The following is a 14,565-nucleotide window of genomic DNA, read 5'->3' on the forward strand; positions in this document are numbered from 1 at the left end:
ATAAGGAGGAGCAGAAATGCAAGTTCCAAGGTGACAAGCAGTCCACTCAAATCTCAGAATGGGTCTGGGTGGGATACTGTTTGGAGGGTCAGTGTGAACCTGTTGGGCTAAATGGCCTGTTTCCACACTGTAGGGAATTCTATGAAGACACTGCTTTCTCTTCAGAAAATAGGTTTAGCAGACGACTCTACAATAAACCTCTTCAGAAATGCAAGTTCCAAGGTGACAAGCAGTCCACTCAAATCTCATTTGTATCTGCAAAGGGTGGCCAGTTGACTGGGACAATGTGGACTTTTCTCCCCAACCTCGTTACCTTGCAACACAGTACTGCTTGCAACCCAAGATCGTCCAAACAGACAGATCAGAGTCACAAACCTGGGACTTGTCTTTCTACACCATGCCACGTGAATTAGGGTGAACAGGATACAGAGTTTATAATTACAACAAGGTGAACATGCTAAGAGTTGTGGATGCTGAACTGTTTAATTAAAAAAGCTACTTAGATTTGTTTTAGTTCTATGGAGTTTATTGGCTGCTGAGCTACATAACCAATGAGATTAGAAAATATTAAGACATCTGTAATGACAATGCTGAAAATACACAGCAGGTATATCAGAATTGATACAAAAGAAGCGAGTGGAGGAATGGGTGGGGGTGAATTTTGGGTTCAAGATACTTTTTCAGTTTACCAAAAAGTTCTGAAATGTTGATCTGTCTTTTCACACATGCTTCACACACCTGCTGTATATTTTCAGTGTCTTTGGGTTTCAATTCATTACAAATGGACTTGGTCAGGCAACCATTATCCTTTTTTATTAGAAGAACTGAGAGGTTTGTCAGCTACCAAACATTTACCAATGCAGTCAGCCAGTTTCATGGAAATGAGAAAAGAAAATAGCTTAGAGGCTGTCAACTTGATACAAACTATGCCGAGCAGAAGGGCCTGACAAGAAAATAAACATCCCTTGGGAAAACAAAGGAAGTCCATTGACTATTCTGAAATGATAAGAGAATCATTCAAAAAGCTCATTGGCTACTTTCCAAGATCCCTCACTTGATCTGCTTCAACTTCTGCCCCCAGGCCCAGAGTTCTCCAATGGCCTGCAAATAAAGAGAACAATGTTAAAACAAATCAAGCCCCACATCACCATCAACATTCATTGGTGCAAAGTTCAGCACAACAGCAATCACAGTGACCGCTTCCACCTCAAGTTGTTTTTCTTTATTCTTTCAAGGTCACATGTAGAGAAACTTCTAAATCTCTCACTACAGAAGGAACAGGGCGTCCTCATGCATAAATTGCACAAAGCTCTTATGCAGGTACAGCAGGCAATAAGGATGGAAAATGCATTTTAGCATTTCTTGCTCAAGGAATGGAGTATAAAAGTAGGGAAGTGTTGTTGCAATTGTGCGAGACACTGGTGAGACTGCATCTAGAGTACTATGTATCGTTTTGACCAAATTATTTAAGGAAAAATGTAACTGCATTGGATGCAGTACAGAGAAGGTTCACTATATTTAATCCAGAGATTCAAGGCTTGTTTTAGAAGGAGAGATTAAGCAGTTAGGGCCTGTATGCACTAGAGTTTAGAATAATGAAATGAGATCCAGCTGAGGTATACAAGATGCTGAAGGCAATTGAAAAAGTAGATGGTTCCCTTGTGGGTCCTTCTAGAATGGGAGCTCAGTTTTAGGCTCAGGAGTGAAAGGATTGTGGGGAGCAAACAGGAGAGTGAAGTGAAGCTGAGATGAGATCATCCATGATTGAGGAGCTGAATCACCTATTTCTGGTCCAAGCTTTTGTGTTCTTACTCTCCCCAGTTGCCCTTCAACGGAGTAGCTCAACAGGACAAGGCAGAAGGCAGTCAGGTGTTAACCTCATTGTTGGTCTAGAGACAGACCAGACCAGGTAAGGACAGCATACGATCTTCCCCAAAAGATATGGACTTTCACCATGATCAACAACATTTAATAACCAGTATTTTCAGTTTATTTATGGAACTTTAAAGTTCATCAGCTTCCAGAGTTGGATTAGAACTCATGTACCCGCCTGGACCTCTAGGTTATGCGTTCCAGTGACATTACGATCAGGTCACTGTCTTCCTGTAATTGCATTGACTTTGCAAAAGTGGAGTCAGAGATTGAGATATCAATATTCCAGTTAGTACAAAGCAACTAACAGAGAAACCAGAATGCTAAGATCCAGAGTCTACAGTAACAGAGTACATGATAGAACAAATAGGGCATTCGGCAAGGTTCCTCATGGTGGATTGGTTAGCAAGGTTCCCGAGGAAGGGCTTTTGCCCAAAACGTCAATTCTCCTGTTCCTCGGATGCTGCCTGACCTGCTATGCTTTTCCAGCACCACACTCTCAATTCTGATCTCCAGCATCTGCGGTCCTCAGTTTGGCCTGGTTAGCAAGGTTAGATCTCTTGGAATACAGGGAGAAGTAGCCATTTGTATACAGAACTGGTTCAAAGGTTGAAGACAGAGTTGTGGTGGAGTGTTGCCTTTCAGACTGAAGGCCTGTGACCAGTGGAGTACCACAAGGATCGGTGCTGGATCCACTGCGTTTTGTCATTTATATAAATGATTTGGATGTGAACAGAGGAGGTGTAGTTAGTAAGTTTGTAGTTGACACCTAAATTAGAGGTACAGTGGACAGTGAAGAACATTACTTCAGAGTACAACAAAATCTTGATCAGATGGGCCAATGGGCTGAGGAGTGGCAGATGGAGTTTAATTTAGATAAATGTGAGGTGCTGCATTTTGGAAAGGCAAATCAGGCTGATACACTTAATGGTAAGGTCTTGGGGAGTGTTGCTGAACAAAGAAACTTGGAGTTCAGGTTCATAGTTCCTTGAAAGTGGAGTCACAGGTAGACAGGATAGTGAAGAAGGTATTTAGTATGTTTTCTATTATTAGTCAGAGCATAGGGGTTGGGAGGTCATGTTGTACAGGTCATTGGTTTGGCCACTTTTGGAATAGTGTGTGCAATCCTGGTCCCCCTCCTCTCGGAAGGATGCTGTGAACCTTAAAAGGATGTTGCCAGGATTGGAGGGTTTATGAGCTACAGTGAGAGTCTTGAATAGGCTGGGGCTGTTTTCCTTGGAGCGTCAGAGGCTGAGGGGTGACATTACAGAAGTTTATAAAATCATGAGGCGCATGGATTGTGTAAATAGACAAGGTCTTTTTCCTGGTTGGGCAGTCTAGAACTAGTGGGCATAGGTTTAGCGAGAGAGGGGAAGTAGTTTAAAGGGACCTAAGGGGCAACTTTTTCATGCAAAAGGTGGTGCAAGTATGGATTGAGCTGCCATGTTGGAAAAGTGGTGGAGGCTGGTACAATGACATTTAAAAGGCATTTGGATGGGTACATGAATAGGAAGGGTTTAGAGGGATATGGACCAAATGCTGGCAAATGGGACTAGATTAATTTAGGATAACTCGGCATGGATTTGTTGGACCAAAGAGTTTGTTTCTGTGCTGTATAACTTTATGACTATTACATGGGGGAGTTCAGGCCCTAAAACTGTTGTACTGTATAGTGAGTCCAGAAGGCTGTAGGGTTCCCCAAGCAGAAAATGAGTTGTTGTTCTTCCAGCCTGCATTGAGCATTGCTGGAGAACTGCAGCAAGCCTGAGTCAGATGTTGGTCAGGAAACAGGCTAGTGTGTTAAAGTGACAGGCAACTGGAAGCTCAGGGTCTTCTTTGTGGGAAGAATGTGGATCTTCTACAAAGTGGTCACCCAGTCTATGCTTCGTTTCCTCAGTGTAGAGGAGACCACATTGTGAGCAGCGAATGCAGTAGATTAGATTATGAGAAGTGCAGGTAAATTGCTGCTTCATCTGGAAGGTATGTTTGGACCCTTGGATACTGAGGAGGGACGGGATAAATAGGCAGGTGTTACAACTTCTGTTGCAGGGGAAGTTACCATGGGGCTGTGGGGGCGTTGGCGCAAAGGACGACTGAACCAGGGTGTCCAGGAGGGAATGGACATACAATTGGCTGATTAACATAAAACAGAGTTGAGGTTAAATAGATGTTAGGAAAAAATGAGGACTGCAGATGCTGGAGATCAGAGTTGAAGAGTGTGGTGCTGGAAAAGCACAGCCAGTCGGGCAGGATCCAAGGAGCAGGACAGTCAACGTTTCAGGCAGAAGCTCTTCATCATTTCTGATGAAGGGCTTATGCTCGAAACATTAAGTAGTTGTTGTTTGCGTTGGGGGAAGACCTTTAATGTAGTCCCCCAGGGGTCAGTGTATGGACCTGTGCTCTTAAAGATACATTTGTGATACATTAGTGATCAAGACTTTGGGACAAAACTTCAAAATTTGAGAATGCTATGAAAACGTTGTTAAACAAGCACAGAACTTCATACAGACAAATAGCAGATGAGATTCAATGCTAAGTGGTCTGAACTGATGTATTTTGGTCGAGACAGGATATGATAAAGGATACGTCCACAAACCGAGTGCAAGAGCAGAGGGACCTGGAGGTATATACATAAATCATTGAAAGTGTTAGGTCAGATTAATAATGCAGTTAATATAGCATTCAGAATCCTGGGCATTATTAATAGGAGCATGGAAGACAAGAGCAGCAAGTTAGGTCACATATGCAGAAAACACCATTTGGCCTCAGTGCTAAATCTTAGCTCCTCACATTGATGAGGACTCCCAAATCCCTCTATCCTGTTCTGTCTTTTTCTATTTAAATAATATTCAAGACCTCTACTTTTGGGGTACTGTGTAAGAGCAGAGATTCTTTGCTGAGAATACATGAGATACTGGTTAGATCTCAGCTGGAGGACTGTGCAGAGTCTACAGTACTGGAGCCTGTGTCCGTCCATCTGTCCCTCTCTTTCCCCGATAATCCTCAACTTCACCTTCCTCCCTTTTCTCCATAATCTTTGATGCTCTTACTGATTAAAAATCTGTCTTTTGGCCTTGAATATACTTAATTATTCTCAACTGTCCTTTGCGCTAAAGAAAAACCCATCTGGGCCACTAATGTACTTTAGTGAAGGAAACTGCCATCCTTACCTAGTTTGGCTCACACGAGATTCTAGACCCACAGTAATGTGGTTGACTCTTAACTGGCCTCTGGGCAATTAGGGGACTTGAATTATTCAGTTTTCCCACCATAGTTTGACTATTGCCTTGTATGGTTTTCACAAAGCCTCCCTCATTTAATAATCAGGACTGTTCAGTGTTATGATGGGAGTAATTCCATGGGTTATACCAAGTGATAAGATAGCAATGCACTGGAAAGTTCATTTTTCATGCCAAGACAGAGTGCCTCCTTAATTCAATTCTGGAGTCGCCCTCCTATTGAAGGAATGTTGTGAAACTTGAAAGGGTTCAGAAAAGGTTTACAAGTATGTTGCCCGGGTTGGAGGGTTTGAGCTGTAGGGAAAGACTGAAAAGGCTGCAGCTGTTTTCCTTGGAGTGTCGGAGGCTGAGGGGTGGGTGACCTGATAAAGATTTATTAAATCATGAGGGGCATGGATAGGGTGAATTGCCAAGATCCTTTTCCCGGGGTAGAGAAGTCCAAAACAAGAGGGCAAATGTTTAAGGTGAGAGGGGAAGTATTTTAAAGGGACCGAAGAAGCAAATTTTTCACACAGAGGGTAGTACGTTTATGGAATGAGCTGCCAGAGGAAGTGGTGGAGGCTCGTAAAATTACAACCTTTAAAAGGCATCTGGATGGGTATGTGAATAGGAAGGGTTTAGAGTGATATAGGCGAAATGCGGCAAATGGGACTAGATTAGTTTAGGATATCTGGCCAGCATAGACGAGTTGGACCCAAGGGTCTGTTTCCATGCTGCACAGCTCTAGGACTCTAATTCTTCTGAAGGAGCTGGGTGCTACAGGAACTAAAAAAAAGCAACAATCTGGAGCCTTACTTAGAGCCATCCTGTGAGTTAGCTTAGATAGTGTGCATTTAAGCGATCTGGTTCTGTGGAAGGATTAATCTCAATTACATGCTATGCTGTCTTCATATTCACGTGTATGTAAAGAGTAGGCCAACTTTTCCTTTCAGGAGCGTAAGGAAGATTAAGCCAACTGCAGCGCCTTTCGATTCAGGAACCCCCAGAAGGACGAGAGCAGGAAACACATGGGAACACCACCTTAAGAAGCCCTCCACAGAAGCCATTCGCCATTCTGAGTTGGAAATATATTGTTACTGCTTCCACGTCACTGGATCAATCCTGATGAAGAGCTTTTACCCGAAACATCGATTTTTCCTGCTCCTCGGATGCTGCCTGACCTGCTGTGCTTTTCCAGCACCACTCTAATCTTGACTGAATCAAAATCCTGGAACTCCCTCCCTAATGCCACTGTGGGTGTCCCTATACCCTAAGGACTGCAGCAGCCACTTCTCCAATGCAATTATAGATGTGTGATAAATGGCCAATGATGCCCATATGCCATATATAAATATAAAAATCATTCACCAAAGCATTCTACGGTCAGGACTAACACTTCTTTCAAATTCTCTTTTAGGTACTCACTTTTTGGTCTCCAAATCGTAATGAGCTTTGTATAAAGTTTTGAAACTTCTGTTTCGTCTTCGGTAGGTGCTGTCCCTGGAAAGTAGAAGAAACCAAGTCAATGTCACAGAAAGCGAAGTATTTTTTGCACCTTACTGAGTGGGCTCAGATTTGTACTAAAACAGAACCTAAATATAGAACACATATAAAAGGTAAGGCTTATCAAAGAAAAGCAGCATGTGGCAGACCGATTAAGTACTGGGAGTGAATGGGTGACAGAGTGCTGTGGAGAACATGAATGGGACAGCATCCGAGTGCAAATAAAATCAGAATCCTCACACTGAGGAAGCAGGCCATTCGGCTCAGCGAGTCCAGGCCGACCTTGCTAGAAAACATCTCACTCAGACCCAACCCCTCTACCTCATTCCTGTAACCCTGCATTTCCAACCTGCTGCCTATGGACCTGGGAGGAAACCGGAGCACCCGGAGGAAACCCAGAGGAAAAGATAGCAAAAGGGGAAGTCAAAGAGAAGTCAGTTTGGTGCTTGGGGAGTGGGATGGGGGGAGGTGTGGTGGGAGGGGAGGTGGAGGTCGAGTTGGGGGTGGAGCAGTGCAGGGGGTGGTGGTATTTATATAGCTTTTTAAGAATGCCTAAGGACAGGAGAATACAGATCTCTCATGCCCACTGTGACTTTCACATATCAAGAATCGGTCAAAAAGAAACATAAATCTTGTGACCCAACCTGAATGTTGTAGAAAATGTGGAGAGAAAATGCGTTTGTTTCAGGTCCTGCCAGCATTTGTATTTCAGATTTCTAACATGTGCAGTATTTTTCTCCTGAATGAATGAACTCAGAACAAAATGAACTAAGCCATCAACATCTTTGAATAAAAGAAGTGGATACCTTCTCGACCATGGTCTTCAGTTTGGTTTTTATTTCATCGACAGTGGGTGAAACCTTGGCGGTTTTCATTTCTTTTGATTTGTCTTCCTGCTTTCGGTTTGTATCAGGAGTCTGTCAAAAGGTAGAGACAAACAGTGTTGGTTTATTTCACATGACAAAGAACAAGCAACCGAACATCACGGTCGAATAGCTTTTCAAACTCTGAACCTGACTTCCATTATGCATCTGGTTCTGGAGATACGGAAGAAGAATATGCCACACAGCAAGTGTCAAATTTGCAACATGCCATAACAAAATAACAGGTCACAACTGAACAATCCTAATCCCCACAAAAAGCAGCAATAATTAGGTTCCACTGGTCCTCAGTATATCTACTTAAAGTTTTTCTGCATCCTTTGCGGCCTCAAAAGATACACCTGGCTTCCAGAAAGTTTTCTCCAAGGTAATCTCCTTACATTTCTCAGAACTGTATCAGAGAAGAGGCCATTCAAGACAGCATGTATGAATGTAAGAAATAAGAGACTTCACTTTTGTAAGAATGGTTCCAGGGATGAGGGACTGAATCATATGGATGGGAGCTGGAAGAATGAAGAATCAAGCAAATGGCACAAAGATTGAAAATTTAAGAATTACATTCAAGTACTTTTCAAGGCTCAGTAGGCAAAAACAATACCAACTCGAAATTGAACCTCAAAAAAGATAGACAAGTTCAATGCTGATCTATCCCAAGATCACACAAAAAGGTGTTAGATTCAGCTTGAAGACCTCTGAAACGGAGCAGGAGATGAGGAAGCTAGTCAACCTTTCTTCATTATGGTTCTTGAGCAGGTTGTGGGCCTAATGTAAATTTTCCAAATCCTGAAAGGAGCTCATCTAATTCTCATTTAACTGACTATTATCAATTGGCTTTGAATTGCACCAAGTCGGGCAGTACAAATCTGAACAAAAGAACAGCACAGGAACAGGCCCGTTGGCCCTCCAAGCCTGTTCCTGTGACCCCCTTTTAAGCTCATTTGTTACAGAAACCTTCATCCACGCTCATGTTACCTTCAGACTCCATTCCCTCCCCTTCCTAAACTAACTCTGCAGGGGCATGGGAACCCAGATTGTAGCTTCAGGGTGCAGGGCCAGGAGTGTAGGGAGGTTAGGAACAGTCTCCTGCATTGTACCTTCAGTGAACTTGAAGTAATTGAAAACTCTGCTGCCCTTGCCATAGCTCACAATAAATCCTGCTTCCCTAACACTCCAAGTGGTGGAGGCTGGTACAATTCGAACATTTAAAAGGCATCCGAATGGGTATATGAATAGGAAGGGTTTAAGAGGGATATGGGCCCAATGCTGGCAAATGGGACTAGATTAATGTAAGATAGCTGGTCGGCTTGGACGAGTTGGACCGAAGGGTCTGTTTCCGTGCTGGACACCTCTATGACTCTACGAGGCAACATTCTGATTTTCAAATTCAGTTTTGTTGCCAACCACCACTAATCCACAGCATGAATAATATTAGAGATATGCTGATCTTGTCTGGCGAGTTCCAAAATCGATGTAAACTTGAAGATGCAATTAAAAGTGGATCTTACTTAACATTATTTGTGCTTGGTTTTATCCATTCTACATGCAATCTGCTTCCATTTCCTATCCTCTGCAGTTCCTAAGACAATAAAGTTCTTAGGCAAAAGTGAGGTCTGTAGATGCTGGAAACCAGAGTTTGGATCAGAGTGGTGCAAGTCAGGCAGCATCCGAGGAGCAGGAAAATCGACGTTTTGGGCAAAAGCCCTTCATCAGGTTTCAGGATGCTGCCAGACCTGCTGTGCTTTTCCAGCACCACTCTGATCTAAAATAAAAATTCTTAGCCTTCAGTGATCCTCAGAGTTGAAATCAAGAATCAAAATTTCTTTTCCACTCAACAGTTTTTCGGCATCTCAAAACTTTTCCCTTAATATACCCCACCTGCTACAATCTACGATTTCAAAGCTCAACCTTATTGTCAACAAACTCTGACATATCATCCACTACTCTTGTTAAACTTTCATTTTAAGTCCCCTACACCACTGCCCCTTGTCCCTCAGAGTTTCTCAATAATAATAATAAAAAAACATAAATTGTAAAAAGACCATTAATTCTGGAGTTGAGAAGCTTGTCTGCAATTCATTGCGGCCTGGGTTATACCTGACCCAACAAAAACTCCAGACACTGGATGCCAGGAGACAAAAGGCATTCCATTCCCTAATATGGTCATCACTCACCTGAACGAGTAAATTAATGATTCTTTCCCTTTTGAAAAAAAAGCAAAGTAATGAAGAGCCTTGAGAATTAACAACAACAAAAAAATCCAATTGTAAATGAATACATCACATCAATGTCTTCTTACATCAGTCAGATCAAAGGCAACGTTATTATAGGATACAGAAACCACATTCAAATCCCTTGGAAGTTGGCTTACGGCCAGCACGGTAGATTTTAATTCTTCAAAGAACTGCGACATGAACCACTACGTGACCAACAGGAATAGTTTATTTCAAAAACAATACGCCATTTCCACCAGGGTTCAAGCTCTTTGTCAAAATTTCCTGCCCCTTTCACTTTGGAATTCCTTCACATGTCAGATGACATGTGGAAGGCATTTATGTTGAAAACCCAAGGGTCACAATCGTGGAATCCCAGCTGTAATGCCAGGATTGTGCCTAATGGTATTGTCCAGTGCTAAGTGAGAGCTGTAAGATGGTCAACAGAATGTGGACAAGGAGTGGGTTTACAGTAGTTAATACAGGCTCCAGTCAGCTCTACAATAGAGGGACGTTTGGTGCTGAGCATCAATTAGATTGACGGGGGTGGTTATATATTGCTTTCTCTCCCACCATCTCTTACCATTTGCTGTAAGAGGACCAATCTGGCAATATTTTCAAAAATCTTTCATTCCATCTTTGAAGTCTGGATCTAGAACCCACTTTTTCACTTCTGAGGCTCTTAACTGGAGAACGAATCACTCGTAAGGGTTAGGCCAGGTTCTCAGGCCGTAGGAAGTATGAAGATCCAGCTCCTTCTGAGAGCGGCTTTAAAAAGGAGTGGATAGAGGCTCCACTCTTCACAGGACTGAATGGACATGCTGAACCAAGACCGGGTCTAATCCTTCGAGCTGGATGTGAATGATTACAACATCCTCCTCTAACATCTTTCCAATGTTGTCCGACTACTTTCACTTGGTTCCACTTTTAACTACACACTGCCAAAGAGTCACTTGCAATGACCATTCCCCTCTAGTGTCTCTTATTTGGCCTCTGGTGTTTCTTTAACCCAAACCATTCAAGCTGATCTCTGCTCAAGTTATAGCAAGTCTAGCAGATTGAAATGTAATTCAATTTAGCAAAGGTCACAGTTTGAGAATACTAACTCAATACTAAAACTCATCTTAGTCTGTCTGCTCATAGCTGTGCTGCCAACGAGTCAAACACAATGCTCAAATTACGATTTAATTCATGACAGAAAATGCTTACAATTCAATTGCCAAAACACCTAACTTATATCAAACTCAAAGCACAAAAAATTCATTTTGCTCCTCTGATACATTCCTCTGACATATTCAAAAACATTACATAACTCTAATTACACTCAACCATCAGACTGGTGCTCCTTCCTGCCCCATGTCATGACGCAGTGAAGATAGGAGTCTACAATGGCCCCTCAATTATTGTGAGCTTGCATACAAGTTACACAGCAAGACCAAAAATATTTGAAAGAGAGCAGAAAGACAAGAAAAATAAGGAAATTTTGTTTAAACTCATAACATTGGGGTCACCAGATAAGACCAACATTTATATCCCATTGTAATTGTCTGAGAAAGTGGTAGTTAGCCACCTCAAATACAATGAGAAAGCTTGCCTGACCATTTCAGAGGGTTATTAGTAGCCAGTGAGAAAACAGTGGACAGACAACTGATCCCCTTCCTTCAAGGGCATGAGTAAAGCAGATGAGCTTTTATGACATGCTCATCATCACTGATTCTAAGCTTTTTAATTCCAGAGTTATTTCATACATTGAAATAAAATAGCTTGTTGTGTAATGGGATTTTAATTTGTATCTGTGGATCATAGAACATAGAACATAGAAGAATACAGCGCAGTACAGGCCCTTCAGCCCTCGATGTTGCGCCGATCCAAGCCCACCTAACCTACACTAGCCCACTATCCTCCATATGCCTATCCAATGCCCGCTTAAATGCCCATAATGAGGGAGAGTCCACCACTGCTACTGGCAGGGCATTCCATGAATTCACGACTCGCTGAGTAAAGAACCTACCCCTAACATCTGTCCTATACCGACCACCGCTTAATTTAAAGCTATGCCCCCTTGTTGGATGATTACTTTGCAGCAGTTAAAATAGAGGTAGAGATGGAGCATGCTTGTAACCCCCAGAAAATTAATGTTGAATATCAGATTCAAAATAAGCAAAATAACAGCAATGAACAAAGCAAAGTAGTGAGAACAGAACACCTGAGGAGTCAACTCTCCACACAAAAGCTCCTTACAGTACTCTGATATTTTTCTCTCCACATACATGTAGGTGCACTCCTAGGTCTTCCTCTTCTCTATCAGCACTCACTTCTCTTGACGACTCTTCCCTACAGACACTGTTATAAACCCTCTTACAGGGCCTTTCACTTCCCTGGTCCACCTGCCATTCTTAATTGGATGGCAATAATGGAGGATTCATTTAGGTATTATTTATATAACATTGCTTCAGCAGACTTCAGACCCATATTTAATCCCAATGTCAGGGTTGTAAACACACAGAAAAAGTCAATTGCAAACTTAATGAAGAAAAACAGGGCAAAGATGGATGATCTCCTAAAAGGATAGAACTGGGTACTTTCCAAATAGTTAAAATCTAAAAATAATGCAAGTTCAATTCGACTCAGAGATCCACATACATAAATTTTTAAAATCTCATAAATTATTACGAAGAATAACCATAAGTGGAACATAGGGAAAGTCAAGCCACAGCTCAGTAATATCATTAAATGGCAAATCAGTCTCGAAAAGCAAAGTGGACAACTCTAGTTCGTACTCTCATCTGGCAGGCAAAGGTTGTTCCACTAAGACCTTGAGCAAAGTTTACCAATCTCCTACAGTTCTGGATGAAATACCCCAAATCACTAAGCTCCCCGGTGAGAGGGATGAACTAGTTCTCCTTCTTTATTCACCTCCACTTCTGTTGGTCACACAAAGTAAATTTAAAATTAGATCCCTTCTCTTGTTGATACATTTCTCCCAGATCTAATTAGGAGCCAATTTAACCAGGCTTTTGTGAGTTAACAAAGAATGAGTTTATTATTAAATGTGAGAAAAACTGGGAATGCAACACACAGAGCTTAGAAATAAGACGTGAGTCCAAAAGGTTAAGACGTTTCTAAAAAGGATCTTTCAATTGTTGAAGGAGCAGATATTTGAACATTGCAGCTGTTGCAGTTGTAGTTACATTGGTTACAACCACAACATTGACAAATGTACTTGAACAGTTAACTTTAAGATGATGTTTGGTTTTGCACACTGGTTGAGAGTCAGTTGTTCATTTCTTTCAACCGTGCCTGAATTTCAGCATTTGGGATGATGGCCCTTTTGCTGTCCTGTTTCCTTTTATCTGTCTTGCTAGCTAGCTGATTTCTAGTACGAGGAGTGAGATTCCTTTTTCCTTTCAGACAGAACAATTCTCCAAGTCACTCCTTTGCTATGGCCATCACAGCACACTACTGCTTGAACCCAGGCTACTACAAATGGATAACTTAATCCATTAACACAGAAGTCAGTCATACTAGCAAGCTCCAGGATATTGAAACTGGCTTTTATGACTCATCTTCACACATTCTTCAAAAAAGGAATAAAAACAAAATGCTTCTGTAGTTTAGACCTAATCCCCAAGGGCCAGCTTGCTGTTGAGCAGAGGGTCATCAACCCTTTGTTACCTTCGCAGTCACAAGAAATCACAGTGCAGTCTATTTTGAGTTGCTTCTCCTGTTTGAAGGGTTGTAGTTGAGGCTCCCTCTGCATCTTCAAGTGTGACATTTGCTGGGCCTCTTTCTCCAGAAAATAGCTCAATTTCCATTTGTAGCCCAGTGGTCAAGGCAAAATTCAATTTTGCAGCAGCAAGAGTTTTGCAATAAATAGTTATATGGTTGTAAAAATGCAAATCAGTGTTAAACAGAAACAACTATATCAGTTTCATTAGGTATTTAGATTTTGAAATAAATTTACATTTAAGGCACATAAAAATGCTTAATCAATAAATCTTTGCACAATTTTAAAAAAATAAATAGCTATAAGATACTTGCCTGTTTATTTAAAGGTCTAAATAAGCAATCCCGCCATGTCACCAAAGCAAGCTGTAAGGTATAAAAAAAAGTTTGAAGCAATGATTGCTGACAAATAAGTGGCTTTCCAAATGGTAAATGTTCTGTAAATGTTCAAAAATAAATAAACTGGTATATTTAACATTCTTTGAAGAGTTTTAGAAACATAAAATATCAATTTTATAAACAAATAGCTCTCAAACTTTTACATTCTTCAGCTAGGTTCAGATTCACAATAATATCAGGAATGAGGTCAGAGTTGAAAATTTGAGTTTTTCCATTAGATCAAAGGATGTTTAAATCATGTTTATTAGAAATACTATCAAATTTTGTTCTTTATTTCCCTTGGTCACAAGTTAATAACTAGAGAACATTAATTCAAATTAAAATCAATTAGATTTAACTCAATTTACTTCATCTTTTTAAAAATTGAGAGAATTAGGAAGATATGGCATGGCCACCAGCAAAAGTCGCAGTTTCACAATAAATTCCAAATGATATTTAAAAAATTAAATCTCACGAGACTTATTGGCAAAGGCCTCAGGAATGGAAGCAGCATGCAGGTACAGTAAGCCAACTGGCCTCCTGTAATATAAAATTTCATGACAAATTAATGTCTACTCTTTGTTACTTAAATATTCTGCCGGTATACATCTTATGTGTAGGTTGGGTCCAATTTCACTATGGCATCAGGGTAATATCACATATTACTTTCAAAAGGGTAATTACTTGATGTGATACATTTGTGCTTGCATATGTTCTGTCAATGAATCAGGTGCATTGACAAGGTGACAGTAATAAATTAAGACTCCATTTTAAATT

The 14,565-nt window shown here is 41.2% G+C and overlaps 1 protein-coding gene across 2 annotated transcripts in view; it reads right to left on the minus strand.

Moving 5' to 3' along the window:
- Positions 1–508: 508 nt before the first annotated feature.
- npm1b (nucleophosmin 1b) overlaps positions 509–14,565 on the minus strand; it is a 126,866-nt gene continuing 112,809 nt past the window's right edge. For both annotated transcript variants that reach the window (XM_043693064.1, XM_043693141.1), the window contains 3 exons: positions 7,400–7,510; positions 6,516–6,590; positions 509–1,101 (listed from right to left, as the gene is read on the minus strand). In XM_043693064.1, coding sequence (XP_043548999.1) covers positions 1,051–1,101; positions 6,516–6,590; positions 7,400–7,510 — 237 coding nt within the window. In that variant the 3' untranslated portion in view covers positions 509–1,050. The remainder of the gene's footprint in view (positions 1,102–6,515; positions 6,591–7,399; positions 7,511–14,565) is intronic.

The sequence above is a fragment of the Chiloscyllium plagiosum genome, chromosome 1, assembly GCF_004010195.1.
Source record: "Chiloscyllium plagiosum isolate BGI_BamShark_2017 chromosome 1, ASM401019v2, whole genome shotgun sequence".
NCBI lineage: Eukaryota > Metazoa > Chordata > Chondrichthyes > Orectolobiformes > Hemiscylliidae > Chiloscyllium > Chiloscyllium plagiosum.